At 43.7% G+C, this 25,537-nt stretch overlaps 1 protein-coding gene and 1 long non-coding RNA gene across 4 annotated transcripts; one reads left to right on the top strand and one right to left on the bottom strand.

Annotated features, from left to right (window-relative positions):
- The first annotated feature begins 289 nt into the window (after nucleotides 1-289).
- On the top strand, nucleotides 290-7,772 carry LOC139434497 (uncharacterized). The gene is made up of 3 exons (XR_011643858.1): nucleotides 290-361; nucleotides 7,483-7,612; nucleotides 7,689-7,772. It is a non-coding gene; the product is annotated as an uncharacterized lncRNA (long non-coding RNA).
- Nucleotides 1,429-25,449, bottom strand: pole (polymerase (DNA directed), epsilon). Of its 3 annotated transcripts, XM_034091746.2 has the most exons (48): nucleotides 25,219-25,449; nucleotides 24,164-24,293; nucleotides 23,967-24,064; nucleotides 23,790-23,835; nucleotides 23,616-23,708; nucleotides 23,334-23,488; nucleotides 23,107-23,251; nucleotides 22,944-23,024; nucleotides 22,744-22,851; nucleotides 22,553-22,663; nucleotides 22,361-22,446; nucleotides 21,553-21,672; nucleotides 21,321-21,453; nucleotides 21,123-21,236; nucleotides 20,822-21,034; nucleotides 20,625-20,732; nucleotides 20,403-20,531; nucleotides 20,215-20,317; nucleotides 19,287-19,433; nucleotides 19,064-19,209; nucleotides 18,733-18,881; nucleotides 18,499-18,591; nucleotides 17,872-18,174; nucleotides 17,528-17,723; nucleotides 17,187-17,401; nucleotides 15,432-15,534; nucleotides 15,247-15,327; nucleotides 15,043-15,165; nucleotides 13,320-13,529; nucleotides 12,755-12,970; nucleotides 12,300-12,443; nucleotides 11,160-11,300; nucleotides 10,896-11,049; nucleotides 10,672-10,778; nucleotides 10,261-10,437; nucleotides 9,924-10,147; nucleotides 8,650-8,870; nucleotides 8,332-8,536; nucleotides 7,657-7,830; nucleotides 7,428-7,553; nucleotides 6,014-6,146; nucleotides 5,717-5,918; nucleotides 5,221-5,352; nucleotides 4,291-4,484; nucleotides 3,803-4,003; nucleotides 2,885-3,010; nucleotides 1,893-1,982; nucleotides 1,429-1,785 (listed from the first exon to the last, which is right to left on the bottom strand). In XM_034091746.2, the coding sequence occupies exons 1-48, from the start codon at nucleotides 25,287-25,289 to the stop codon at nucleotides 1,663-1,665; spliced, it is 6,900 nt and encodes a 2,299-aa protein (XP_033947637.1). In that variant the 5' UTR covers nucleotides 25,290-25,449; the 3' UTR covers nucleotides 1,429-1,662. The 3 variants fall into 3 exon arrangements, with proteins under 3 accessions (XP_033947637.1, XP_033947636.1, XP_071060504.1); XM_034091745.2 differs by lacking the exons at nucleotides 22,361-22,446; nucleotides 22,553-22,663; nucleotides 22,744-22,851; ... (6 more) ...; nucleotides 24,164-24,293; nucleotides 25,219-25,449 and adding an exon at nucleotides 21,936-21,999 and having other exon boundaries at nucleotides 1,430-1,785; XM_071204403.1 differs by lacking the exons at nucleotides 22,361-22,446; nucleotides 22,553-22,663; nucleotides 22,744-22,851; ... (6 more) ...; nucleotides 24,164-24,293; nucleotides 25,219-25,449 and adding an exon at nucleotides 21,841-21,867 and having other exon boundaries at nucleotides 1,430-1,785.
- Nucleotides 25,450-25,537: the final 88 nt, after the last annotated feature.

Raw genomic sequence — 25,537 nt, forward strand, 5'->3', positions numbered from 1 at the left:
GCTAGCGCTCCAACACATGTCAAAAGCGGTTGACTAATCACAACTGAGCCGGCCAGCTAACCAATCAGAGCAGACTGGGCTCTGGTTTCAGACAGAGGCCGTTTCTCAATCTCGAGGATACTGGCTTCCAAGCCAATATTTCAAGGATTCTACGTCATCGAGTGCCGCTGAAGTACTGTTACAATCTCCAGCATACTTGGAATTCCACCGAGGCCGCGTCCTTGGTTTGGGGGAAATTTCGAGGCTGCAAATGGGTAGACTTCGCGTCCTTAAAATCCCCACAATGCTTTGCGCACGGACCAATTTCAAAAACCCTTGTGGAGATTGAGAATGGCTGAACCGACGCAGCACACATTTAAATGTAAGTATGTAGTGGCGTAGAAAATGTGTAGTGTTGGTAAATGTTACTTTGTTACATTTGTTACCACCATAAATGTGTTCCGTGAAAGTAAAGCAAGTTCATAATTAGATAGACATCGTGAGGTATTTATTTTCGGTACAGTTTATGTTGAAACCGTTAGAGAGAGTGGCACACTTGTTAGCCCGTTCCATTCTTCTTCGTTTTCCGAAGCCGTGTCTTGGAAGTATACTTGCTTCGTTTCTGAAGGAAGTGACTGGGAAGTACGCGAGTACCAAGCCAGCATCCTCGCGATTGAGAAACGGCCAGTGTGTGAAAAGAGGTGCTGCAGAACTGGCAGTTCTGACCATTTTGAACATTAAAGCATGTAAAGATGTCAGATTAGAGGCACAGCATACTAATATGAACCTGAACATTAGCATAATAGGGCCCCTTTAATATTTAAGTCACAAGCCTTCTATGTGGTCCTTTTCCGGTCAAACTGCATATGCAGCATGTGAGCAGTGAGCAGCGCTTAAAAGTCAATCTAATTGTGCCTCAGATCAGAGACTGAAATGTAATTACTTGTCTGAGAAAGGCCCATCAGCAGGCAAAGTGAGTCATCCGGGGGGCAATGAAAGTGATGGAGATGCATGGGCTAAGATCATTGGGATCTGGACCAGCTCACAGTAATCACTAAATGATTTTTAGAAATTCAATACCACTAAAAAACGTTCCAGATATGTTGACATCACTGTGAATCCTAAAACTCTTTACCAGATGAAGCCTTTGCACAATAACTCCTCAAACATAAGAAACAGATAAAACACAGAAACAAAACTATATTCACAACCGCCACGCCAAAAAATGAAATGTCTGACGTCTATTATTGGGAATTCACATAATAAACGCGGGTGTAAGAGCAGGTCAAGCCGCAACAGACACACCATCAGTGAGGAGGAAGTGGTGTCTGCTGGGTAATGAAGGTCTCCAGAGTAGATGGCACACAGGATGTTTATGCTTTATCCTTTGCGGCTTACCGTTTTAGAAGTAAAACATTCAAACACAGTTGAAACATTTGGAAAAATATTTATTAACAATCATAAAAATGTAAATCACAAACATACATCATTTTATTTTGGCATAATAAAGGCATTAAACATATTTACAGTCCAGATATTCCTCCTGTCTTGGTAACACACAATTCAACAGACATCGTGAAGGCGGATATACAAGTGCATGAACTGGAAACATTTGAGAAGAGTGTTTTCCAGATGGAGAAGAAGCTGCCACAGATGCAGCAGACGGAGTGTTGGATGTCACACTCAGAGAGCGCTCTGGCTGATCTGTGGGCTCATGACGAGCAGCCAGTCGATCGTCTCCTCCAGGTAGCTCATGCTGTAGTGGGATGCGATATTCCGAAACACCGTGATCTGATCAAAGAGGCTCTTTAAAATGAAAGAAAGGGGGCAAAAACAGCTGTGAGAACAATGTTTGATTGGAACAACCATATGCTTTCATCAGTTTACTGAATTGATTGATAGAGAATAGTCACCTTGGCTGAGAAGGTGAGGATGAAGTCTCCGGCACATTTGCAGTACAGCGGCATGTTTGCTTCCTTCACTCCTTTACATTTGGTGCACACCTAAAACCAAAGGTTTTAGCAGATTGGCAACTTCAGGGAAATGATTACTGGATGTTGTACAACAGATGATGACCATTAAGGAATTCTTAACTATCAACATTAGCACGTCAAATGTGTTTCAATTCAAACGAGTGGTTCAGATATCAATAACAGTATCGGAAATGCCTCACATACAGAAAGTCTACGCACTGATGGGCATTATGTAATCATATAATTTATCAGCAAACGTATGCCATAAAAGAACAACAACGACTCTCACAGGAGACGGGAAAGAAGCGAGACGGCTCACTCATAAGCAAGTTGCATCATTACTTGCGGATAAAACAATTACTGTGTCTGAAATCATTGATGGAAGTAGCTAATGTGTGAGCCATGCCGCTTTCTATTTCCTTCTCATTTCTTGTGTGAGTGTTACATAAGCGCAATATTTATGGTAACGTTTTATAGAATTTGTTCTCTGTATGCTTTTGTTCATGTTTTATAAAGGGTTAAACCAGGTCATGACAATCAACAATGAAAGCCATTATCCATCCATACATGGTTAGTAGCAAACAGCTGTTATGAAAATCTAAATGATATATATGGTTTTAAATTTGACGGTATCCAAACATAACAGCGTTTGAGTGATACCTAAGTTAAGGTATCAGAAAGGGAAAAATGGTGTTGGAACATCTCTTTCCTCCGTCCTAACTACGGCAACATCTTTAAAAATGTAGATCTCCTTGAATTTGCCTTTATTTCAGTTACAGTAAAGATACTGACATGAAGCATGGGAGAGAAATAGGGGGATGACATCCAACAAAGGTAACACATTAGGGTTTATGGTACATGTATTAACTTCTAGGACGATGCTTAAAACTGGTTAGGATGTTATATCAATTCATTACACTATCTTCACTCACCAGATCCTGCAGTGTGTAGCTCATCATTTTCTTCTGCAGAGCTTCCACCAGAGCCATCTCAATAGACTCAGTGTCATATTGCGTCTGGCAGTTTGAGCAGAACCACTGAGGCAAGACGGACCCATCCTGAGGAGAGGAGAGCAGTTTTCTGACTGGTATTTCATACATTAGTATCAAGCGGGCGCAAAATGCATATGTTATAAAAAGGTTCGATGAAAAAACTAGGAATTAGAGTCACCAAAAATGTATCCTTAGGTGCTTTTATTAACACCAATGTGCTGAAAAAACACAAAGTAACAAGGATTGTACAGGAAGAAATCAAAACCCTCCTATATACATACAGGTCGAGGCAAGGCTTTTAACTGGCACACGGAAATATGACCACATTTCCCTCATTTTGGCTTCGCTCCACTGGCTGCCAATACATTTTAGGATTCAATTCAAAATCCTTTTATTTACTTTTAAATCCCTAAATGGCACGACTCCACCATATCTTTCTGAGCTGCTACACCCTTACACGCCAAACCGCCCTCTCAGGTCAGCGGATCAACTGCTCCTGAATGTGCCCAGAACCAAGTCAAAGCTCAGAGGGGGCCGTTGCTTCTCTGTAGCAGGCCTCCACACTGCCTGCTTTTAAATCGCTTCTTAAAACCCACCTCTTCTCCTTAGCGTATTCACATCTTTTAGAGCATTGCTTTTATTGCTTTTAAATTGTCTATTGTTTTTACTTGTACTTGTTTTATGGTGTGTGAGCTGTGCCGTGTTATTCTTTGTATGTTTTGTTTATTTGACTGTACAGCACTTTGGTCTGGAGGTTTAAAGTGCTCTATAAATAAAGCTGTATTGTAAGCAGGTTCAAATGTAGGAGTAATAATAGCGTTATTGTTATTATGCAGACTATCAGTGTTATCCTCTTACCTGTGCCACAGTTGGGTCCTTGCAGAGGTCGAGGTCACGACAGAAATTGCATTGGTGGCAGATGACCTCTGGCAGGATGTAGGAGTTACACGGGTCACTGAACTGGGCTTGCATTGAAAACTCTCCGACGTCCACGAGACGCAGGAGGTCTCTCTTCAGCTTGTTCACCTGGTTCACTATGTTGGCATCCAGTGACAGGACCTGCTCCGACAGAAGAGGCATTAAGAAGATGACTTGACGTATCGCAAGATCAGCTGTCTGACGTCTCTGATCATTTTAATTGCCGCTGTTCACATAAACACATGTGTCTTATGATGGTATTTACGTGGCACGGACGTGACGCATTTTATTCCACATTCACTTCCGTGTGGAATAAAATGGAAATGAGCAGATTTAATCAAACAACAACAACGGAATAGGCCAAGAAAATAACAATCGATTCATCTCTAAAGACAATAGCTTTGTAAATGATCGTAATACTTATGTACCTGGCAGACGTATTTGATGAACTCCAGTGCTGGGTTGTTGAGAAGCAGGTGGGATCCAGGCAGGACGGGGAACATCTCCGAGGGCTGGTTGACCCCCCTGGTACCCGTCACCTTCTTCTGGATTTTTTGAGTGATGGTGAAAAAGTTCTGTGTCAGCTCACTGGACACGTATTCCTGGGAGAAGACGATCATTCCTGTGGGGGAGAGTTTAAAAACAATCCATCACATCTGAGATTCCTAAATAAACTACAATACATCCAGAACTGCGCTGCCCGCCTCCTCACCCACACCCGCTCCAGAGACCACATCACCCCCGTCCTTCAAAACCTGCACTGGCTCCCTGTTCGTCAACGAATACACTTCAAAATCCTTCTGCTAACACACAAAGCTCTCAATAACCAGGCCCCCCCCTACCTCTCCGACCTGATCCACCACTACACCCCTTCCCGCAGCCTTCGCTCATCAGAAGCGAACCTCCTCTCTATCCCCAAGAAAACCAAGCTCCGAACCTGGGGGGACAGAGCCTTCTCCATCGCTGCCCCCACCCTCTGGAACTCCCTCCCACAACACATCAGAGACTGCACTGACCCCCCCACTTTCAAAACACTGACCAAAACACACCTCTTCAGACTGGCTTTTAATCTGTGAATTATGCTGTATTGCTGTTTTAATAACTTTTAAATGTTATTTTATCATGTTTTATCACCACTGTAAAGCGTCTTTGAGCACCTGGAAAAGCGCTTCGAAATGCAATGTATTATTATTATTTTATTATTTGAGATGAAATCGATCAAGATTCAATAGAAGCTCCTCTTCACAGGTTTAAGTGTAAAAGTGTAACGGACACTAGTCTGCAGTGACTAATGAGTGTTCTTCAGGAACACAAGGGAACTCTTTTGTAACTAAAGCAGCTTCTTCACAGTATCTTACCAGGAAGGGCACTCAAGTCCCCCACGGCCTGCTGGGTAGCCTGGCTGCCTCCACGCCTCTTGACCGGCGTGCCTCCAGGAGCGTTGCGTCTCAGCTCCTCTTTCATGCTGTGGTACACTGCTGCAATGTAGGCTGGCGTGGAAAGTGTCGCAAAAAGGCAACATTAAAAAAATGCATAATGTATAGATTTGGAAAAAGCACTATTATTGACAGTGTTGCAAACCGGGATTCTCTATAGAGAGGCGAAGTCCCGCCCATCTACTTCCGACCCATGGGACTTTATTTCGGAAAAAGTATGTATTGAAGTCAATGGGGAGAGAAAACTTATCTCTCGATCCCTTTGACTTCAATACAGACTTTTTCCGAAATAAGGTCCCATGGAGCTCCCCCGGAAAGGGAGGGACTTCGCCTCTCTATAAACACAATGATACGTGAATTGTACGGCTGTATTTATTCTGTAAATGGACATTGTATCGTAATATGAATGTATTCTTACCGGAGACAATCATGAGGAAGTATTTCTGACAGGAGGCAGTTTCAGGGAGATACTGCATGATGTTCCAGTTGCTCTCAATGAGCTCCTCCACTTCATCCGTCTCACCATCACCATCATCTTCCTCAACTGGATCATCCTCCTCATCCTCACTGCCTTCCTCATCTCCCTCTCCTCGGCTCTTTTTCTTCTGTTTGGCTCCGTCCTAAAGGAGACCATGGAGCAGGCATGAGTTCGAGGCCCGTTTTTGTTTATCATTGCAAATACATTGTATGGTATCAAAGCTGCAGTTTGAGTTACCTCCCCGCTCACGAGGCTGGAGGGCAGTTTGCCCTTCACACCGCTGAAGTTTGACGGATCCATCCACATCAGGAACTCCCAGCATCGGGAGAAGGAGATGGACAGAGAGTGGAAGATTTCTCTGGAGTGGATGCTGGAGGACAAATATTTAGGGATCTTTCAGTTGCAGTATGATAGGAGAGAGGAGAGTTCAAATACAACAGGAGAAGACTACTGTACTTTCAAGGCAAGGCAAGTTTATTTATATAGCACCTTTCAGTACGGGACAATTCAAAGTCCTTTACAAAATAAAATAAAAGACATTTAAGAATAAATACAGTAAAAACACATTATATAATGGCATTTTACAACAGGCCTTTTAGGCAAAGATAATAAGATAAACACAACAGTTAGACAATACATGAATAAAAAGCAAACTGCAGTGTGAATATGAGCAGTTCAATTAAAAGCAGCGGCGAAAATATATGTTTTCAGTCTGGATTTGAAAATAGTAAGAGTTTCTGCGGAGGTGCATGAGTCAGGTTGTTCCAGATTGTGGGGGCATAACAGCTGAACGAGACTAGACACATTTGAACACAGACGGATGTTCAGAAATTAGCAATATTGACCAAAGTCAACAAACAGTTACAAGCATTATTGTTTGATCTTCAGAGAAAAGATTAAAATGCTGCATTGAAAGACAGACATGTTTTTGTGGGTTTACCATTGTGATATTTCAATAACAAAAATCTAATGGTAAGATGATGGAGACTGCACCCATCTGTGGCAAACAGCTCACGGTACTAATGGGTAATTATCTTTTCTCCCTACTGATGTCATTGTTGCGGTTTATCTTCAGTCTAATGACGACACACTGGTTCGACCAAAGGCTGCATTTGTCTGGGAAGCAGGTTTTGTTTTATACAGTTGCCCTTTATTCTATACATATGATGTTTTTAGATTATAATGATAATATTTATTCATATTACATTGTAAAAATCAAGTGATCCTTCCTTTAAAATATACATTTATATAAAGACGCTCCTCTTCTTTACATCCCCCGCACACGTCTCCGAACAGTGGGAGACCGAGCCTTCTGCTCATTCGCCCCGCGCCTCTGGAACTCCCTCCCAGATCAGCTGAGATCTGCCCCTTCCACCGAGGTCTTCAAAACCGGCCTTAAGACCCTCTTCTTTCGGCAGGCCTTCCAATACACTTTGAGCATGGTACACCTGGAGTACTGCCATTTTTATCGCTATCTCCGACTTTTATTTTTGTACTCTATTTTATATTTCTTATTATTATTACAATTATTTGTTTAATCTCTCAAAGTGTATCAGTATCCCTTGTTGTGAAGCACTTCGAGATTTGTCTTGGCAGATGAGAAGCGCTATATCAATTAAATATATTATTATTATTAAAGAGTGTAACTGACCTGTTGGTGATGTACTCCACATAACTAATGGCATCATCTATCCTCCGTTTTTTAGTGCACAACATGATCCTGTTGAAGTTTCCGTACACCACAGTGGAGCCGAGACGTTTGAACTCTGAAACCAACCTGACAGCAGGACGAGAGAATGACGAGAAGAGTTCAGTCGCTGTTATGCTTTTCAAAAGGTAGGGATATATCAATGTGAGGACAAAACGATGAAAGCACTCACTGTAGAAACACCTTCTTCATCATGTTGTGCAGGGTGCGGTGCAGGGCGGGGTCGTAGAGCAGAGAGCTGGGGGAGCGCAGCCAGCGGTAGAAGTGCATCACCTGGTTGTCTGCATACACGTTGTGGTACTGTGTGATCTCTCTGACCCACCCAACCACCATGCTCTTCAAGATCCTGCTCATTCAACACAGGGCAAAAGGAAATCATGAAAACACAACACGCTTCCCCCGACACCCCTGCATCATTAAAGCATATACATGTTTGTTTACACTTTCCCACTTTGTATGGTGGTGTGTCAGGTGGTCAGGATTACGACGCAGATGTGGAAATGAATGTACAATAATGTATAGACCGTGACCAGATGTTTTGATCATATATTGTTCAGTTCCAGATACCTGTGACTGAATGTTTTGTGCCTTGTAGATACACTGTGATCTGTACGTTGTAATGCACATGTGTAAATGATAAACTGAGGCATAATATTGTTGAAATTGCACTTTTTTAAAACTGAAACAAAGGGAACAATATGGAGTTGTCGTTATTTATAGGGTTATTACGCTATGATTTTACTGGTCCGGCCCATTTGAGATCAAATTTGGCTGTATGCGGCCCATGAACTGAAATGTGTTTGACACCCCTGGTTTCCATAGTAACACACGACAGCTGTTTACACACCTGAAGGTGTTGGAGCAGAGAGCAGTCTCATCATAGCTGGCCAGAGCGCTGGCTCCCTGGTTCCCTGACATCATGTCCTCCAACGAGGCCTGCTGGATCACATCAAAACTGACACCCAAGCTAGCCCCGCCCTCCATGTCGTTGACATGTTGTGATTGGAGGATGGTGTTCACCGCAAGGCTCTGCAGGTCCAACTCCACACACACTGAGAGAAACAGTAACAGGGTCGTCCATAAATACATAGAGCAAGGCTTCAAAAAGTAGTTTAATGCCTTTTTTCTTGGACGCAGATGAAGTGAGTTCTTGGTGTGTGAATACCTGTGGAATAGCATCCTTGAGCATTGATCTCCACCGAGCCCCTGTCATCACTTTCCATCACCAGACGACTGTCATCGGCCTCTTTTCCTCCCAGATCTGGCCTGGCGGTGGGGGAGAGCCACAGCAGGTGGTTGTGTTTCCTCAGATGTCGTGCCAGGAACAGATCTGAGCCAAAGATGGACACATCCTGAGGCAAGTTCCCCACAGGTAAGTGGTAATACCTGAAAGCAAGGACATTGTATGAGTTTTAACTAACTGAACAAAGACTTTATGAGAGACTAGAGAAATTATAATACTCTCTAATATACCAATCCACTAAAGGGACAGAAACATAAGCATAATATCGAGGACGATATTCCGCATTTGAGTGATTATCGGTATCGGCTTTTTTTAAAAATCAAATTGCCGATAAAACTTTGGCTCTGATGCGGCCGTTTCTCTGGCTGCAGTCACCACTGTTCACGAGCAATGTCCCGCCCACAGCGCTATCGGATAGGCTATTACTGAAGTGTCAATCAACACTGAAGATTTTCCGGGCTGCAGCCAGCCAGGGAGGCGGGACCTTCTCAGATTACAGGCAGGTGCGAAGAACGCAGACAAGACAGAGGCAAGCAGCAGCAGTGAGCTGTGTTTCGAAGGTAAATCAGTTGAAAGCCGACATTCAATAAACATCCCAATCCCCTATGCCGAAGGTGCAAAAACACCACGATCTTATGATCCAATTCTATCAGTTTCCCAGTTACAAAGGGACGGGGGGGGGGGGGGCGGGTAGCGTCTCGCAGCAGAGAAACTGTGACGCGCTGGGACGGCTGCTAGTGGAGCCTCGCAGCAACTCTGCTTTCTGCACCACAATCAGGTACTGCTGAATTGGGACTACTAAATGAGTGAGACTAAAATATCAGAAGTTCAGAACAAGTTTTAGTAGATTTTATTTTTACTTCATTTACTTTACTCAGAGTCACAGAGAGGAAACCAGTTTTAAGATGTTGAAAAGTTCATTAAACATAAAAAGGCATTTCATAGAAGTTATTCTACATTTTGACACCAAGATTTTCTGATTTTACTGCAAATGTATATTCCAAATATCGGTTATCGGTCTCCTTGATTACTAATAAATCGGTATCGGTCCTGAAAAAGTCATATCGGTCGATCCCTAAAGCATAATGTTAGATATACGCTAAAAGATTGTGCACGGTAGCTTTCACAGGAACACAGCGAGCATGTCAGGAACAGGGTAGAGAATATCAAATCCACAGAGCTAGCAGGGTTCCTACCTGGCCATGTCGAAGGCCTGTGACAGGCAGCTGTCCAGGTTGAGGTAGTGGCGGATCATGCGCCGGGCACCGTGGCGTTGCCAGTCCAGCACGTTATAGCTGATCTCATCAACCACATGTACGGGAACCACTGGAAACTCCTCAAGCACCGGCATCCCTGCTGCCAACCGCCCCAACTCCCAGTTTGACTGCACTGCGATGAGCGTGGGCCCGCGACGCTCCTCCTGTGAACGGCAGCAGACGGTCGATTACTCCAATGTAACCCCATGAACATAACGTCTTTGTATGTGATCATCAGAAATGGACTAGGTATCTGAATAGCTCCAGTGTGCTTTACCTTGTAGTTTAGCAGAATGCGTTGCAGTGCACGGTAAATAGCCTTTGGATCGTTTTCAGCGCGGACCTCAAAGTTGTGTTTCTCTGGAGGCAGGAGCTCCTCGCTGGTCTTCTCCAGGAGAGCAATGCGTTCGGCTGTGTAGAGGTTAGTCAGGTTGGGCATCTGGTTGGTCCTGACCTGAGGAGATAACACACAGACAGAGCGTGAGGGTTTTTTACTGGCTGGAAAGGGATGCATTGATTAGCATCTCTTCACCTTTGGAAAATAAAAGAAATTCACTTTAGACTAATATTATTAGGCTTTTCTTATAGCGGACATTCATTGTTTGCACTGGAGGAACATCACTTAACAAGACATGAGTCAAAGCAACAGGATGACAGCAGAATAAATAAAGAGATGTGTTGTGCTTACAGTGTCCAGGATGAAGACGCTGGCTTTGCGCTGCGAGGGGATGAAGAGGCCGAACAGAGCCTTGTGACCCTGACTGTGATGATACAGGTACATGTGGCGAACACTCCCTAAGAAGAGACCAAACATTAGAGTTCACGAGAAGGATCTTGTGATATCAGGATAAGTATTATGTCGCAGGAAAAACAAACAAATTCAAGAAGACCAGTGTGAGAGGCGGGTCTTACCAGGCTCCAGGTAGCTGAACTGGGCCAGAGACCTCATCTCCAGATTCTCCAGGTCAAAGGTGTCCGCCTCCCTGCCAGCCATATCCCTCACCACATGTTTATTAACCATACACACACATCCGAGCTGCACCAGCGCACGAAACAGCAACGGGACCTGAAACAGATCATTGCTGCCTGTTAACAACGGCTTTCAAATTGGACTCACACACACAAAGAGCATCATGGCCGAGTGTAATGAAAACGCTGGCGGTGTTTTTATGATACCTGTGTTTCATAGACTCCTTCGATGTCGGGGGCCGCGAGGTCAGCGTTGATCTCGTTGATGTGCTTCAGGTACATGTCTTCTGGTACACTGTACTCATAAAGGAAGTACACTATGTTGGAGCGAGGCAGCATGCGGTTCACCTAAAGACAAAGAAATATGTTTGTTTGAGTTATTATAATGATACCACCAACACATGTACAGAGGCGAAGTCCCTCCCTCTCCATGGGACCTTATTTCATACAAATTATGTATTGAAGTCAATGGGGAGAGAAAAGTTATCTTTCGATCCCATTTGAATTGTGCCACGAATTACACATATGATGTGTCGATTTAAAAGATAATTTTGCAAGTAAAAATAAAATAAAAATTGCTGTAAAACTGTGAAGTAACACTTTTTAGTTTGAAACCGCTCAATGAACTACATCTCTGGTCACTACGGTCTTTCCAAAAAAGGGATCGACTACCCTCACTATCACCACAATGAAACACGTCCAGAATAATGTCATGCAAAGCTGCCTGCCTTCCTTCGATTCTCCCTGAACTGCTATGTTAACCATTTGTGCAGATAGCATGAAGTAGAAAAGATCGCCGATGCTAATGTAGCGTTAATAATAATAATGAGTTCCATTTATAAAGCACTTCATATTTGAATTCAAATCCCGAAGTGCTACAAGTAGTGAGCATGAACAGTATGAATAAACATTACACAACACGGTAGAATTAATTAAAAAAAAGCAATACAAAAATAAAAAATAAATAAAAGGCGTTAGCATGTCTCCCCCGGGGGCATCCGGGCTTAAACGGTGTTTTATAAAATGATCACACCGGTTACGACATCTTTTACGCGACTCTGGGATTTGTAGTCTTTTTAGTTGCGTATTTTTCATAGTCTTATATTTCAACAGTTTTACGACAAACTGACTTTTTTAACATGGAAATTATTTTTTAAGATCGACAAACATCATGTGTGTAATTCATGGCACAATTCAAACGGGATCGAAAGATACGTTTTCTCTCTCCATTGACTTCAATACATACTTTTTCCGAAATAAGGTCCCATGGGTCGGAAGTAGAAGGACGGGACTTAATTAAAAAAAGTGCATTGCCAAATTTAAAATGCAATTTCTATTTTTCCGTGCCTTTTTGTAGGTGGCACCCTCCTCCTGTTTTGGGACTTTCTGATTGACATAGAAGACACGTGGGATGTTGAGCTTCATGCAGTGGAGGTCGTTTCCAATCACAGCCCACAGCTTGTACAGGCCGGGGTGACTGGTCTCTGCAATCTGAGAGGCAGGGAACAGGAAAGAACAGATTAGATGATTTTCTTTGGGTAGGATTACTCTTTAAACTGGCTTGAGGATAAGATAAGATAAGATGCTTTATTGATCCCAATTTGGGAAATATTTGTGTTACAGCAGCATAAGAAGACAAGGACTAGAACAATTCAAAGACTAGAAATAATCAAGAAAGTACAAAATATACATGTTGAATTTAACAAGGTATTATATATATATATATATACATAAATATATGACAGAAGGAATATATTAATATTAAATATTGAACAGATAATCGTGGGATGTCGTTGCCCGACCTGCACAATCTGCCATGGCATGTCCAGGATGCTGCGTGCTGTTTTGCGGAGGAAGCTCCCCAGGCCGCCGGTGGGGCCCTGATCCCGGATCACTCCCCCCCCCACGGGTTGAGCTTCACCATCCAGCAGCCTCCTCCTCTTCTTTCTCTCCTTCCTCTGCCTCAGCTGCAGCTCCCACTTCTTCTTATGGTACCGCAGCCACACCAGGATCTCCTCCTGTTTACACAAAGGTTTTGTAATATCTCCAAGATAATGGATTTTCTAGGAATGCTGGGTCAAATGTGAAATCGCATTGGAAGAAGAATTCAGAAAAAAGTAACAATAAAAAAGTAAAAGTACTCCGGTCTTGTACTTGAGTAAAAGTAGAAGCACTCAGGTCTTGTACTTGAGTAAAAATAGAAGTACTCTGATCTTGTACTTGAGTAAAAGTAGAAGTACTCCGGTCTTGTACTTGAGTAAAAGTAGAAGCACTCAGGTCTTGTATTATTTAGAGTTAATTAGAAATGGCCTGGATCAGTGCAATAACACAACAGGCATCACGTTGTGCTTGTTTCAGCTCGCCTACCCGTGAGTTTCCCACAGCCGGGGGCGCCCCCAGGATCTCCCTCCAGGACTGAGTGAGCTCCACATCCTGCGACTCCACTTGGCTCTTCTCTGCCTGAGACGCCCGTTTGCGCTTGGTGCTGATGAGGATGGCCGGCTGCAGAGGTCTGGGGGGCATCCCAAAGTCCTCTATGTCCGCGGTTTGACCTGCTTCCAGAGGCTGATGGGCCACCTGAGACAGAAAAGGCCATTTAGAAAAAACAAAACAACCCTTGGCATAAAAGGGAAGCAGGGAATAAGAGAAATGTCAAATGTTTTGGGCATTTCAAGAAACCTCTAACCCTCTTACTTGGGAAAACACCAGAGGGAATAAAAAAGATTCTCGTGAGAAGAATAGCAAATCACTCACAATCAAATGATCTCGTAAATGAAATGTATGGACCGGAGAAAATAACCATGAGAATCAGAAACCCAAGTTCTTATCTTTGATGAAAGATGGGAAAAATGGGTAAACTATAAAACACAAAACATTATAATGACCAGGTGGTACGATCTGGTTGGTATATAGCTTACACATAAGCCGCTTTCACACCAAGTACTTTGCTGTACTTAGTACCCCGGCACTAATGGCGCATTTCCACTGCAGCGGGTAGCCCCGTTTAAGCGTCCTTAACCGTCCTCAAGCGGCCAGGCCAGTTTTTAGTGGCCTTTCCATATAGCCTAGCACCGGCTAGCGGGTACTTTCCCCCCCCATAAAATCGTGGTTCTATCAGACCAGGCCAGGGCTGTGACGTCAACACTCTCGACTGCTGATTGGTCAGAGAGAATAGTCACAAGATCGCGCGCGAGATCATCCCTAGCGTCGCATATATATATATATATATATATATCTAGAAGCAAGCTTGCAGAATTTTTATACACAGCATTTTTGTAAACGGAGGAGCTACAAAAATGGCAACGTCAAAGAAAAGCACACCGTGGTCGACCGAGGAGGAGGTGACGACGTTCCTACATCTAATTGGGGATGATAAAATCCAGCGGGAGCTCGACGGAACAACTCGAAATGTGAAGCCGATCGCCCCGCCTACACTGCGTTGCTACCCCAGGTCCTAAACTGTAATGGAAATGCGCCACGGCCTCGGACGGCCAGCGAGGCAGCCCGAGGCCTGAGCGAGGACGCTTAAACGGGGCTACCCCGCTGCAGTGGAAATGTGCCAATCGCGTTCACACCGGAATAAGTTCCCTGAGGGAAGATTAGGCAAATGAGCCGCTGACGTCACTTCTTCTTCTTCTGCTTTGGGTTTACTGGCAGGGCGCAAACCACTTCACGGCGTATACTGCCACCCAAAGTCCCCGGAGTTGGGGACTGGCTTCAGTAGAAGCTGCTGGACTCCCAGTGGTTTGCAATTCGCCCAGCCAATAGAAATTGGTACTTTTTTGGTATCACCTCTCTAGCAGGCACTAAAAATGGGGGTAAAAGTTCCCGGCACAAAGTACTCTTTTTGGAGTGAACGCAACATAAGGGGTACTAACGGAACTAAACGGGAAAAGTACTCCGGTGTGAACGCGCCTATAAAGTTGTATCCATTATGTGTAAGCTATATCGCATAAGGTAACATTAATTTGTGTTATCTCTTCTGTTTTCCTGATTTGTCGATTGTTATGTCGTTATTGTATGTATCCAAGTGATTCTTTTGACAGGGGGAACTCTCTGTGTTGACGTTGTGCTTTGGAGGTGAACGAACCTGTCTCTTGCCCTCGCTGGTGAACAGCTCACTGATTTTCTTCTGCTTGAAGACATCATTTTTCTCCAGAAGTTTCTTGTGCAGCCAATCAGGGTGCCTCACTCTGGGTACCGGATTCTTCACCTGATAACGAACAGAGACAATGAAAATATGACCATGCATATTCGAGACTGACAGCAAAATGAAATGGGTTTTAGTTTGTACCTGTTGAAGAGCTGCAGGGATGGTGATGATCTTCTGGATGGCACTACCCAACCGCTCTATGTAATAATTCCAATCAAGGATCTGAAAAGGACCAGCAAATGTCAAAGAGCAAGTACAAGCAAATTCACTTAGAAAAACCCAGACATTAGTATGAAAGTGCATCAAAGGTTTGTTTAAAAACTCACCGAGCGGATGTCAAAGTCATGAATGCTGGGCATCTTCAGCCACTTACGAAGGAAATGCTTCTTCACACTGGGCTCCGCCTGGAAGATGGCCAGAGGAATGGCTCTGATGGAACAAGACACAAGTCAATAAGAGTCCACCTGAAGGCTTTTATTCTGGTAACATTACACAGTGCTTTTTAACCTCGTGAAAGCATCATTTTATTCGGGGATTTCTATTATCATGGCATTGAGTTTATCAACAAAGTTGTTTTTCATTTGATTTGGGATTTTCTGCCGTTATTGGAAAGCTACAGTTTGTAAATAGAGAGAAAGGAGGCAGCAATGAGACGTACAAAGGCCATTGGCCAGTATCTGAACAGGGATATTGCTGTTTCAGTTTCCTTTCTAACAAACAAGACTATCCCCTAAAGTCAGTGTTTACGTATAATTAGCTCAACACTATTATTGATGACAAGGTCCCCCCCAACTTTAAACCTCTTAAGAAGGGTCGGAGCGGAGACGAGAACCTTTAGAAGCATACATATGTCCGTTTCAAAAAGCTTCCTGCAATAGGATTATTATTGTATATCCACTAGGGGTGTAACGGTTCACAGAAGTCACGGTTCGGTTCGTACCTCGGTTTGGGGGTCACGGTTCGGTACAACAACAAAAAAGCAAAATAAAAGTCCCAAATGCATAATTCCAGGTTTGTTGTTATTTATGTTTGAACAGTAGTGCAAGTTTCAGTTTAAAAATAAGGAACTCTGACATTTTGAATAATTAACTGTATTAAACAGTTAAAAACAAACCACACACACTCAGATGGCCATAGTATCTATAATGGCTGATGTCAAACAAAAAGGTTTCATCAAGCTGTAAAACTAAAAAGAATGTCTAACATCATAAATAATAAGAAAGTGTTTCCAGAGCGCAAAGTCGTTGAAATACATATGCCAAAAGCTTCCGTTATTTATTTTGGTCTCTCGGCTTTCATGTCTATTGGCTTCTTAAAAACAGCGGGGATCAGCTGTTGAACTGCTGTTGTCTTTTGCCGGGCTCCGGTGATTGGCAAATCTGGGTGATGCCTTCTGATATGATTTAGCATTTTTGGCGTGTGTTTTCATTAGCATACCGCACCGCTATCGAACAACGCCGACACACCGTCCTCGTCCGATCCACCACTCGCACACCTCATCGGTATTGTAGTCCACAGGGAACCCGAAATGTTCCCACACAGCTGATTTAAAAGAAGCAGGTGGGTTCTAGCTCCTGTGTGTTATCTGAACTCGCCATACTAACTTTTCTTCTTCTTGTATTTTGTTCGTTTTGTTGTTGTGTTTCTTCTTGTTCTTCATTTGTTGTTTAAGGGCGGCTGGCAAACAGCTTTTAGGCGCAATACCGCCCCCTGGATTATATATAGTGTAGTGGATACTGCCCTGAATTACTTTTTTCCCACTCGAAAAAAAAAAGGCGTATTCGCCGTGTGACTGCATGTCCCGAACCGTGACGTCCGAACCGTGACGAATACGGATACCGTTACACCCCTAATATCCACATATTAACTTGTCTTACCAAAGATAGAGGAAATCCAAAAAGACTCGTCACCCGTCTCACCTTGAACCTTCTCACACTGCTCAGATTTGATATGGAATGTGAACATGGGTTTTTGTACTAACTTCATGACTTCTAACTATTATACTAACAGCATTAGTATACCCTTCATCTTTTATACAATATATCATTTAAAAGAATGTCCACTGTAAACGTTTATTTCACCTCTCTGTGACAGGCGCACCCTCAGGTTTCCGGGAGATGACGTAGCGACAGCTCAGACCAGCATCTTTCACCATCTGGTCTCCCAGGAACTCCGCCAGTCTCTTAGCTGTGCTGATGGAGGTGGACTTCTGCTCTCCGTAGTCCTCCAGCTTTCTGGACATCGAACGATTCTCAGAAACCAGTTCAAACAGCTCCTGGTCTGGCATGTTGGCAGCCTGAAGAAACAGAGAAACAAATCAATCAGCTTTTTGTGAGGAAGATAGACTTCAATCAATGTTTTGACTGAAGCTTCTCTGCAAATGTGATTGTAAAAGTCACGTTATACTAGAATGTGTTTCTACCTTGCTGTACAGAACGTCCAGCCAGTAGTCGGCCACTTTGGCCACAGAGGCGTACACCTCCTCCAGATTGGTGCCTTTGAGGAAAGCCTCAAACACCGACGACTGGAAAATCTTAATGAGCTGCAGCTCTCCTCGTCTCTTAATTTCGAAACCCTTCAGCTCAGCCAGGGAGCCGTCCTCATTAAACACAGCGTACCTAAAATGAACAGAGAACCCTTAAATCAATCTGAACACTTTCTTCCCCTCCGTTTCTGATTGTGACGAACCTTGCCCATTTAATAGTCTCATCGTCTAAATTCAGAAGTCCAATCGTAAATGTGATCACAGAATTAGTGTTCCTTTACCTTTTCTTCAGCTTCTTCCCTTCCTCCTTGGATGCGGGCAGGATCATGGCCAGGTACGGTCCATCCACCTCAAAGAAGATGCTGTTCTCGGCCCTGGTTTCGTAAGTGAGGGTCGCGGGGTCGACCAGCTCGTGGTACTGATCGTTGGTGAATCGGTCCTTCACCATGATGTTCAGCATGGCTCCGGGGTAGGAGATGGTCACCTTGGGCTTCTTCTCATTGTTGGTTTTAATCACAAAGTTCTCGGGGAAGGTGTTGGGGAGGACGCACCAGATCCCGTCAGTGTCCAACTCCAGGGGCCTCCTGAGAGACAGAAGTGAGAGAGGCCATTTGTGAGAACTGGAAATGCATCGCAGGGCGTTCCAGTCAACATATTAGAGTTGGCTGATGTGATTTCAACAGACAATAACACATCGATGTTGAGCTGTTCATGCAACCACAACTCTGACCTGCAATACATAGAGAGAGTAAGATAATAACAATAATGCATGAGCCCAGATGTTGGCAAAAATCAGCTGATGAAATGTTCTTCAAAAAGGAAGTGGATCCCTTCCAGCACCATTTGGAGATGGAGCTGACCTTGCACTGAGTGAAAAGGTAATCTCATTATGATGATACGCCACTCACCCTATTTGTTCCACAAGCTCTCTGGCCTGAGTGATGATGTTGGCTCCAGTGAAGCACACAATGCCAGCCATCTCCATGGAGTACCAGCGCGCCCTGATGGAAACACAAAGACAACATCAGGTCCGCAGCAGAGTGCCGATAATCACTCAGCAATCACTCATTTCACCGGCAGCAAAGGCTTTAAAGCTCACTTGATTAAATAAATGATGAAAAAGAGATGCAGTTGGTTCCTACCCTTTCCTCATGACGTAGCCATAGAAAGAGTTGAGAATACACTTGTGAGCCAGCTGAAGAGAATCGTACAGGATCTCCATGTTTTTGCAGCGCTTCACCTCAGCGGCGTCTCCGCTCTCCTGAGCAGCCGACAGCTTCTTCTTCCACACCTAAAGCAAAGGGAGAAAAAAAGGCATTCAAAGCAAGTCATTTTTATCGGTAATATACATTTTGAGTGAGAGTTTAAATGGCTGAAGTGGAAGACATTTGAATGGAAATTACAGTTATTCTATGTGAATATATAAATAATAATATGTAATGAAATGAAAATAGAGAGAATTCCAAAGCATACCTTGTGGAGTCCTTTGAATTCGTAGCGACGATCTCTGAAAGCTCTCACGGTGTCGACGTAGAAGGAGTTCTCTCTCTGACAGATGGTGGTGGTGCGCTCCTCCAGCTTGGTGACGTGTGTCTTCTTGTAGGCCCTCTTACAGTAGTCTGAAGCAAAGGAAAGACGGGTCAAACAATGCTTCAAAAAGCTTTAAAACGCTTATAACCCACTCAAATGGAAGTACCTGCCAGACGTTTCTTCTCGTGTTTGGCCTGCTCCTCCCTGTTGAGAGAGTGGAAGGCCCGAGGTGGGCCGTTGGGGAAATAGGGCGGGAACTTCTCAGACTCGAGTTGCTGCTGGATTCGGTGAAACTCACTGCGGCTGGCAGGCACTGCACAGAGGGAAGAATAAATCAACTTGTACTGTATTCAAACTAACATGAACACTAAAGAAACTTCACCTTTAGTTTCTTTAGTATCATGCAAAATGCACTTTTTGATGTCTTTTATACATAAATATGTGTTCCCGGTGTGTCGAGAAAATAAAACCCTCTCTTTTCCTCCGTACCCAAATCTCTAAAAACGGGGGTACAACGGAGCTGATCCAGATTTGCGTCCGATATGACGTAATATCTGAAATGTGGACCCACGGCACTATCAGAAAGTTGCCATCAGAAACAATGCCCGACTGTTTTGGACGTAATATGGTCGGTGTTTACATTAGCATCGCTAACACTCAGAGCTAACCTGTACTGGAGAGCATGTGTGTGAAGAAGCAGGAAATAAAAAAGGAACTCACCTTGTGGTATAACCGACAAGAGAGAAAGCCTTTGAGCTTCAAACTGTTTCAGAGATAATCCATGATAATCCATGATAATCCATGATATGGTGTTTCATCACGGCAGTATTTAGTTTAGACGGTAGCAGCCGGGTCCCGCATGAGCTCAGCCCCCTCCTTTTTTATTTTGTATCAATTTTTTTTAAGCTTTATACCCAAAGTCAGCACTTTTGAAACAGGAAGTGAAATAGAGGGATATGAGGCATGGCTAGAATGGGTGATCCGTTTGGTATTTTGAGCAAAACACTTCATAGACATGTTTTTTATATATCTGAGACCTATGCTATTGCCTAAAAATAGCAAGATAGGTGACCTTTAAAACAACTTTGACTTACTGATCTCCCCTCTCCACTGCCAGGCCATTTTCCTCTGGCAGGTGGCACCATGCTTGTTAAAGTCACAGGCGGCACAAGTGGCCTCATCAACTATGGCGGACGGCTATAAAAGTAGAGAACAAAGTATTGATTTGCATGCTTTTCTATAGGTTTTAACCTATGCATATTTCTTTGGATTTTTCTTTTACCTGCAGGCGGTTGGTGAGGATGATATTGGGGTACATAGCCCCAACGTCCAGATGGTAGATGAGGGGGCATTCAATCCTGTTTGGGACCTCCTTTAAGGATATCAGCTTCTTTTTGATATCCTCACAAACCTGAGAAAATATCAGAGAAATGTTAAAGCTGAAAATAGTTCGAACAACTTTTAAAAAATAAGGTATTAGGTAAAAATATAAAAGCCAATATACCTCATTAAAGTTGGTGACCTGATCTAAAGGGATTTTCTCCTCTTCCTCAATGGCGTGACGAATGGTTCTCTCAACTCTTTGCAGAAGGAAGTCAAACGCGGCCGGGTTCTGTCAACACACCAGGACAAGCCGTTATGCCAAATTCATATAAAAAGCATTAAAACAAAGAGCAAACTATAAGTTAAACTGAGATGTACCATTTTGAAACGGCAAGGGATGTCACTGCGGAAAACTCCGGACTCCAGCGCCTCCACGTGGCCGCCCACGTAGGTCTCAGAGTCCATGACGTGGCCGTCGCCGGTCATTTTGTTGAACACCTGCTCCTGCTTGTTGGGGAAAACGATGTTTGCGTGGAAGGCCTGAACCATGAGCAGGGCCTCGCACAGCGTCCCAGAGCCTTTACGCAGCACCTGGAAGAAAAGACGGGAATATTTATAAAAATGCACATTATATTTTGGGTATTTGATTCTTCTTTTACAAAACACACAAAAAACCAACCTCGTCCGGCTCCATGGGGATGATGGTGCACAGAGCGAAGATGAAGGGGTGAACGTATTTCATGTAGAGGTAATACGTGGCCACAGCGTCCGACACAGAGTAGGTGGCTAAAGTCTAACAGCACCGTAGAAAAAAGAAAAAGTTAACAAAACAGTTGCAATTATTCTTCAGAGCAGTAAATAAAAGTCACTCGTGTACCTGTGGCTGCTCAGTGGCCATGCGACACATATCCTCCGGGTCCAGCTCCACGGGGTCGTAGCCCAGTTTAGCTTTCGCTGCTGCCTTCAGATTATGACTTCCCACCGGCAGGTAGCTGTCTCTCTTTACCCACCTATCAGAGAGGAGAAGCAGGTTGGAAGAGGAGATCAGAATAATTCATCTAAATTAACTCTAACCCCCAACGTTTACGTAGAGCAAAAGGCTTCCTAACCTGTAGCAGTCCATGTGGATGGCTTGCGTGGACTTGTACTCTCCCTGGTTATCTTTCTGGAAACCAATCTCCTTGTACATGTCGAGTCCATGGAGAGCAGCTCGGGTCTCAACAAAAGGCCTTCAAAGAGTGGAAACAAAGTGTGAGAGATAAACATCATAGAATACGAGTAATTCCCGGAGTTCTGTTCGGGGTCACCAACAAATCCCCGGACAGGCTCCAGTACATCCAGAACTCTGCAGCCAGGCTCCTCACCCGCACTAAGCCCTGGCAACACATCACCCCTACCCTCATCCACCTCCACTGGCTCCCGGTCAAGTCACGCATCCAGTACAAACTCCTCCTGCTAACCTACGAATCTCTCCACTCCCTAGCCCGCTTACATCTCTGACCTCCTTCAGCCGTACACCCCCTCTCGTCACCTGCGGTCCTCCGACAAAGCGCTGCTCTCCATCCGGCGCTCCAAGCTGAAAACATTTGGCAACAGAGCCTTCAGCGTCGCAGCCCCCACCCTCTGGAATTCTCTCCCCTCTGCAATCAGGAATGCAGACACTCTGGACACCTTCAAAAAACACCTCAAACACCATCTGTTCACTCAGGCCTTTGGCCTCCACGAACATACAGAACCCAGCAACCTGTTCCTGTTTGTTTCTTCAGCCTATGTATCTGTATGATTATTATTACTTTTTGTTTTGTTTTGTTACTTCCCATTGTAAAGCGTCCTTGGGTTTCGTGAAAGGCGCTATAGAAATTGAAATTATTATTATTCATCTCATATTTTTTACAATACAGCAAAAGAATAGCTTACCAGTCAAAGAAGTCTCCATTGTAGGTCACAAAGATGTTTGGTTTGGTTTCTTGAACGTGATCAAAGAATCTCCGGATGAGAGCCGCCTGCAGCCAAAGCACGGTGACCACATGTTATCACAACGATTCAACCACAGAGCGTTACACTCGTATACTCAAAGGATTTCAACACTTTGAATCGATATTCACATGCCTCATCCTCCTCGTTGAAAACAGTGAAAGGCCCTTCATATTCAGGCTTGGGAGTGAACTCAAAATCTTCAATGTCGTCAGAGACGATCTCTCGGTTTGTGATTAAATACCCCTTTACAAAAAGGGAACACAACGTTAGTTTAAGACATAAATGAATATGGAATAACACTTCTACTTATAAATGCAACCCACCTGTCCATCAATCATGTAGGAGATCATCATGATCTGATCGCTCTCTGCGTCCGGGAACTTCAGTGGGAGTTTGGTGGTCTCGATGTCATAAGCCAAAACAACAGGGTCCTATGAAGAGCAAGAAACAACGAGTTACTGAAACCACAGTCAAAGATGAACCCGAACAAATGTCAGATCACATGTGAATTAAATCCTCCTACTGGTCTCTCCACAAGATCATCTCTGCGTATGATCTCTGGGTGGTAAGCGCTGCCTCGGTAGCGAACATTGTACCAGTGAGCCTGAGAAATACAGACGGCACAGATAAGAACAATGAACACCGGCATCTCAGAAAACATTGTGAGAACAGTGATCGATACTTACCACGTGGATCTTAAGGTCGATGGACAACCGCATATGATACGGCACATCATACTCTCTCATGTCCACTATGTTGTCCAACTGGTCTGAGATACGCTTTGACGGCCCGTCTTCCTCTGCCGTGTTCACATTTCCACCTGATAAGGCACTGTCAAAAAAACACAGGTGTCAGCCGAACAGAAATGAACCGGAAGTTACAGCTTATTAAAAACGAATGTGAGTGGTGTTACCTTGATAGCATGGAGGTGTAGGAGTCATTGGACTGCTCCTTCTCTCTGTTCTTGCGTACTGCTGGTGAGATCTCACGCTTGATCTTCATGAGTTCGTCCACGGTGCTGAAGGACAGCTTGATGTAGCTTCGCTTCAGTCCGACCAGATGGTTCGGCTGAGGAGAGCAGGTAAGAGAACAAGAGTACAATGACGTTGTTGCCCTTCTTTGTTTGTGTTCAACGGTTTTTTGTAATAAGCAACACTTTAATGCGGTTCAAGGAAACTAAAGACCAACCACTCACCAGGTCGAGGTCCTCTTTTGGGATGACTTCAAGCTTCGTCACCTTTCCTTGAAACTTCCTCGTTAAGTATGAGATAACTTCTCTTTCGCAATTCTGTAAATAAAGTAGTTTTTAGGGCTAGAGTTTTTGGAGTGTATATTGCTTCATAAGACCTACATTTCTGACGCAGCGTACCTTTTTAGTGGCGATGTAAAAGTATGGCTTGAAAGGGGAGGGCCACCTACAGATAGGATACATATCAGGACAGACGAGTGAGAGCAGGGGGATTTTGGGAAATGTTATTGCATAAAAACTGCTGTTTGCATTATAAGGAGCCAGTTTGTTTGAAACAGCGGTGTCACAGCACTTGACTTCCCCCCCCAACTCACCTTGAACCTGCTTCCATCCTCCTGTATGAAATAATAGTCCACAGCACTGATCATCCTCTTGTCATCATCCAGGATTTCAGTCTAAACATAGAAAGAGGAGCAAAGGGTGTCACATTTGTTTACCACAATGTTCTACTCAAGACAAAGAAGGCTACACCATGACACAGTGCAAAGACTCACGGGATGCATGTTGATCAGCCAGCCTGTTTTCTCCCCTGGCTCTTTAATCCTGTCGAAACCAAAGCGGGCATCCATCTCGTCGGTGAACTGGCTGCGCTCCAGACGCTTGAGGGCCGAGGATCCATCGTCCCTAATTCAAACACAGAATAGATCATATATGTTAAGTTAACCCTTGTGCCTCAATTTGAAACATATTCCCCGATTTTTTTACTTGTACTTGTTTTATGGTGTGTGAGCTGAGCTGTGTTTTATCTATTTGCCTGTACAGCACTTTGGTCTGGAGGTTTAAAGTGCTTTATAAATAAAGTTGTATTGTATTGTATTGATTTCCTCAGAGAACAAAAATGCATTGTCTAAAAGCTGGCATACATTTCATTTCCTAATTTACCCTTTAAATGCCTCTTTGTTTACGTTTTGCCACTGTAATAATGAAACAATCCTTAAAATGTACTTTACTTTAGGTGTAATTCTTACTGCTAGGGGGGGGGGGTGGGGGGGGGGGGGGGCAAAGTCTGGGATAAGACAATGATTAGAAACAACATTGATTTTGATGGATTGCCATCAAAAACACAATACAGCAGTATTGCCCCTAGTGGTAAACTATGAAATAACATGTGTTGGCCACCACAGGGCAAACATGAGAAAATGGCTCAATCTAGTGGAAGATAGTAAGGACTAAAGTTTAAAACTTAAAGCCTTATGTATTACAATGCATGCATTTTTTATTGTAATGGTCGTGGGATAACACATTTGGTTGAGTGTGTTTATATTTTAAGGGTCTGCATGCATGTATTTTGGTTACAGTTATTAATTTATAAAGAAAATTGATGGATAACTTCCCAAATAAAATGTTTAATATTTTAGCCTTGCCAAAATGTGTGCCATATTCAATAACACAGCCAAAAAGGTCGACAAACGATCAAGTCAAAAATGTCCAAAGTGAGATCTTGTTTTACTTTGTCATTCCTAACTGCCTTAAATAACTAACAGTGTGTTGTGGCTGTCTGGATTTACTGTACAATGAAGCATGTAAGTAACTTTGTAATGAGAACAACTCACTGATGTCCTGTTCTCCCCGACCTTGTCCTCGCTCGCTTTTGTACCGACTACTGTTTTGAAAGACCATCTTCTCTGTCGCAGTCTGCAGACCACAACACGGTGGAATAAATTAAACTCCCACTCAGCTTGTTTGAGTCTGTCCGTAAGGTGGCATTTGAAGGAAATTATGAAGTTATATCAAAGGTTTCCTCACTGGTTTTGTCTGTCGCTGTCACTGACGCGACTTGTGTTTTCTTAGTTTGGCGCGCTCCTGCAGTTCCCGCGAGATTAGCGCAGAGGAGAAGATAGGAACAAGAACAAAGATCGTTTATTAAA

Source organism: Pseudochaenichthys georgianus, chromosome 9 (assembly GCF_902827115.2).
Source record: "Pseudochaenichthys georgianus chromosome 9, fPseGeo1.2, whole genome shotgun sequence".
NCBI classification, from domain to species: domain Eukaryota; kingdom Metazoa; phylum Chordata; class Actinopteri; order Perciformes; family Channichthyidae; genus Pseudochaenichthys; species Pseudochaenichthys georgianus.

Coding starts and splice junctions, on each gene's coding strand:
- pole (XM_034091746.2), bottom strand. CDS start 25,289: ATGGTCTTTCAAAACAGTAGTCGGTACAAAAGCGAGCGAGGACAAGGT. Junction 22,664..22,743: donor CCTACATGATTGATGGACAG/GTGGGTTGCATT, acceptor CTTTTTGTAAAG/GGGTATTTAATCACAAACCG. Junction 10,438..10,671: donor GCGTCTTCATCCTGGACACT/GTAAGCACAACA, acceptor TTATCTCCTCAG/GTCAGGACCAACCAGATGCC.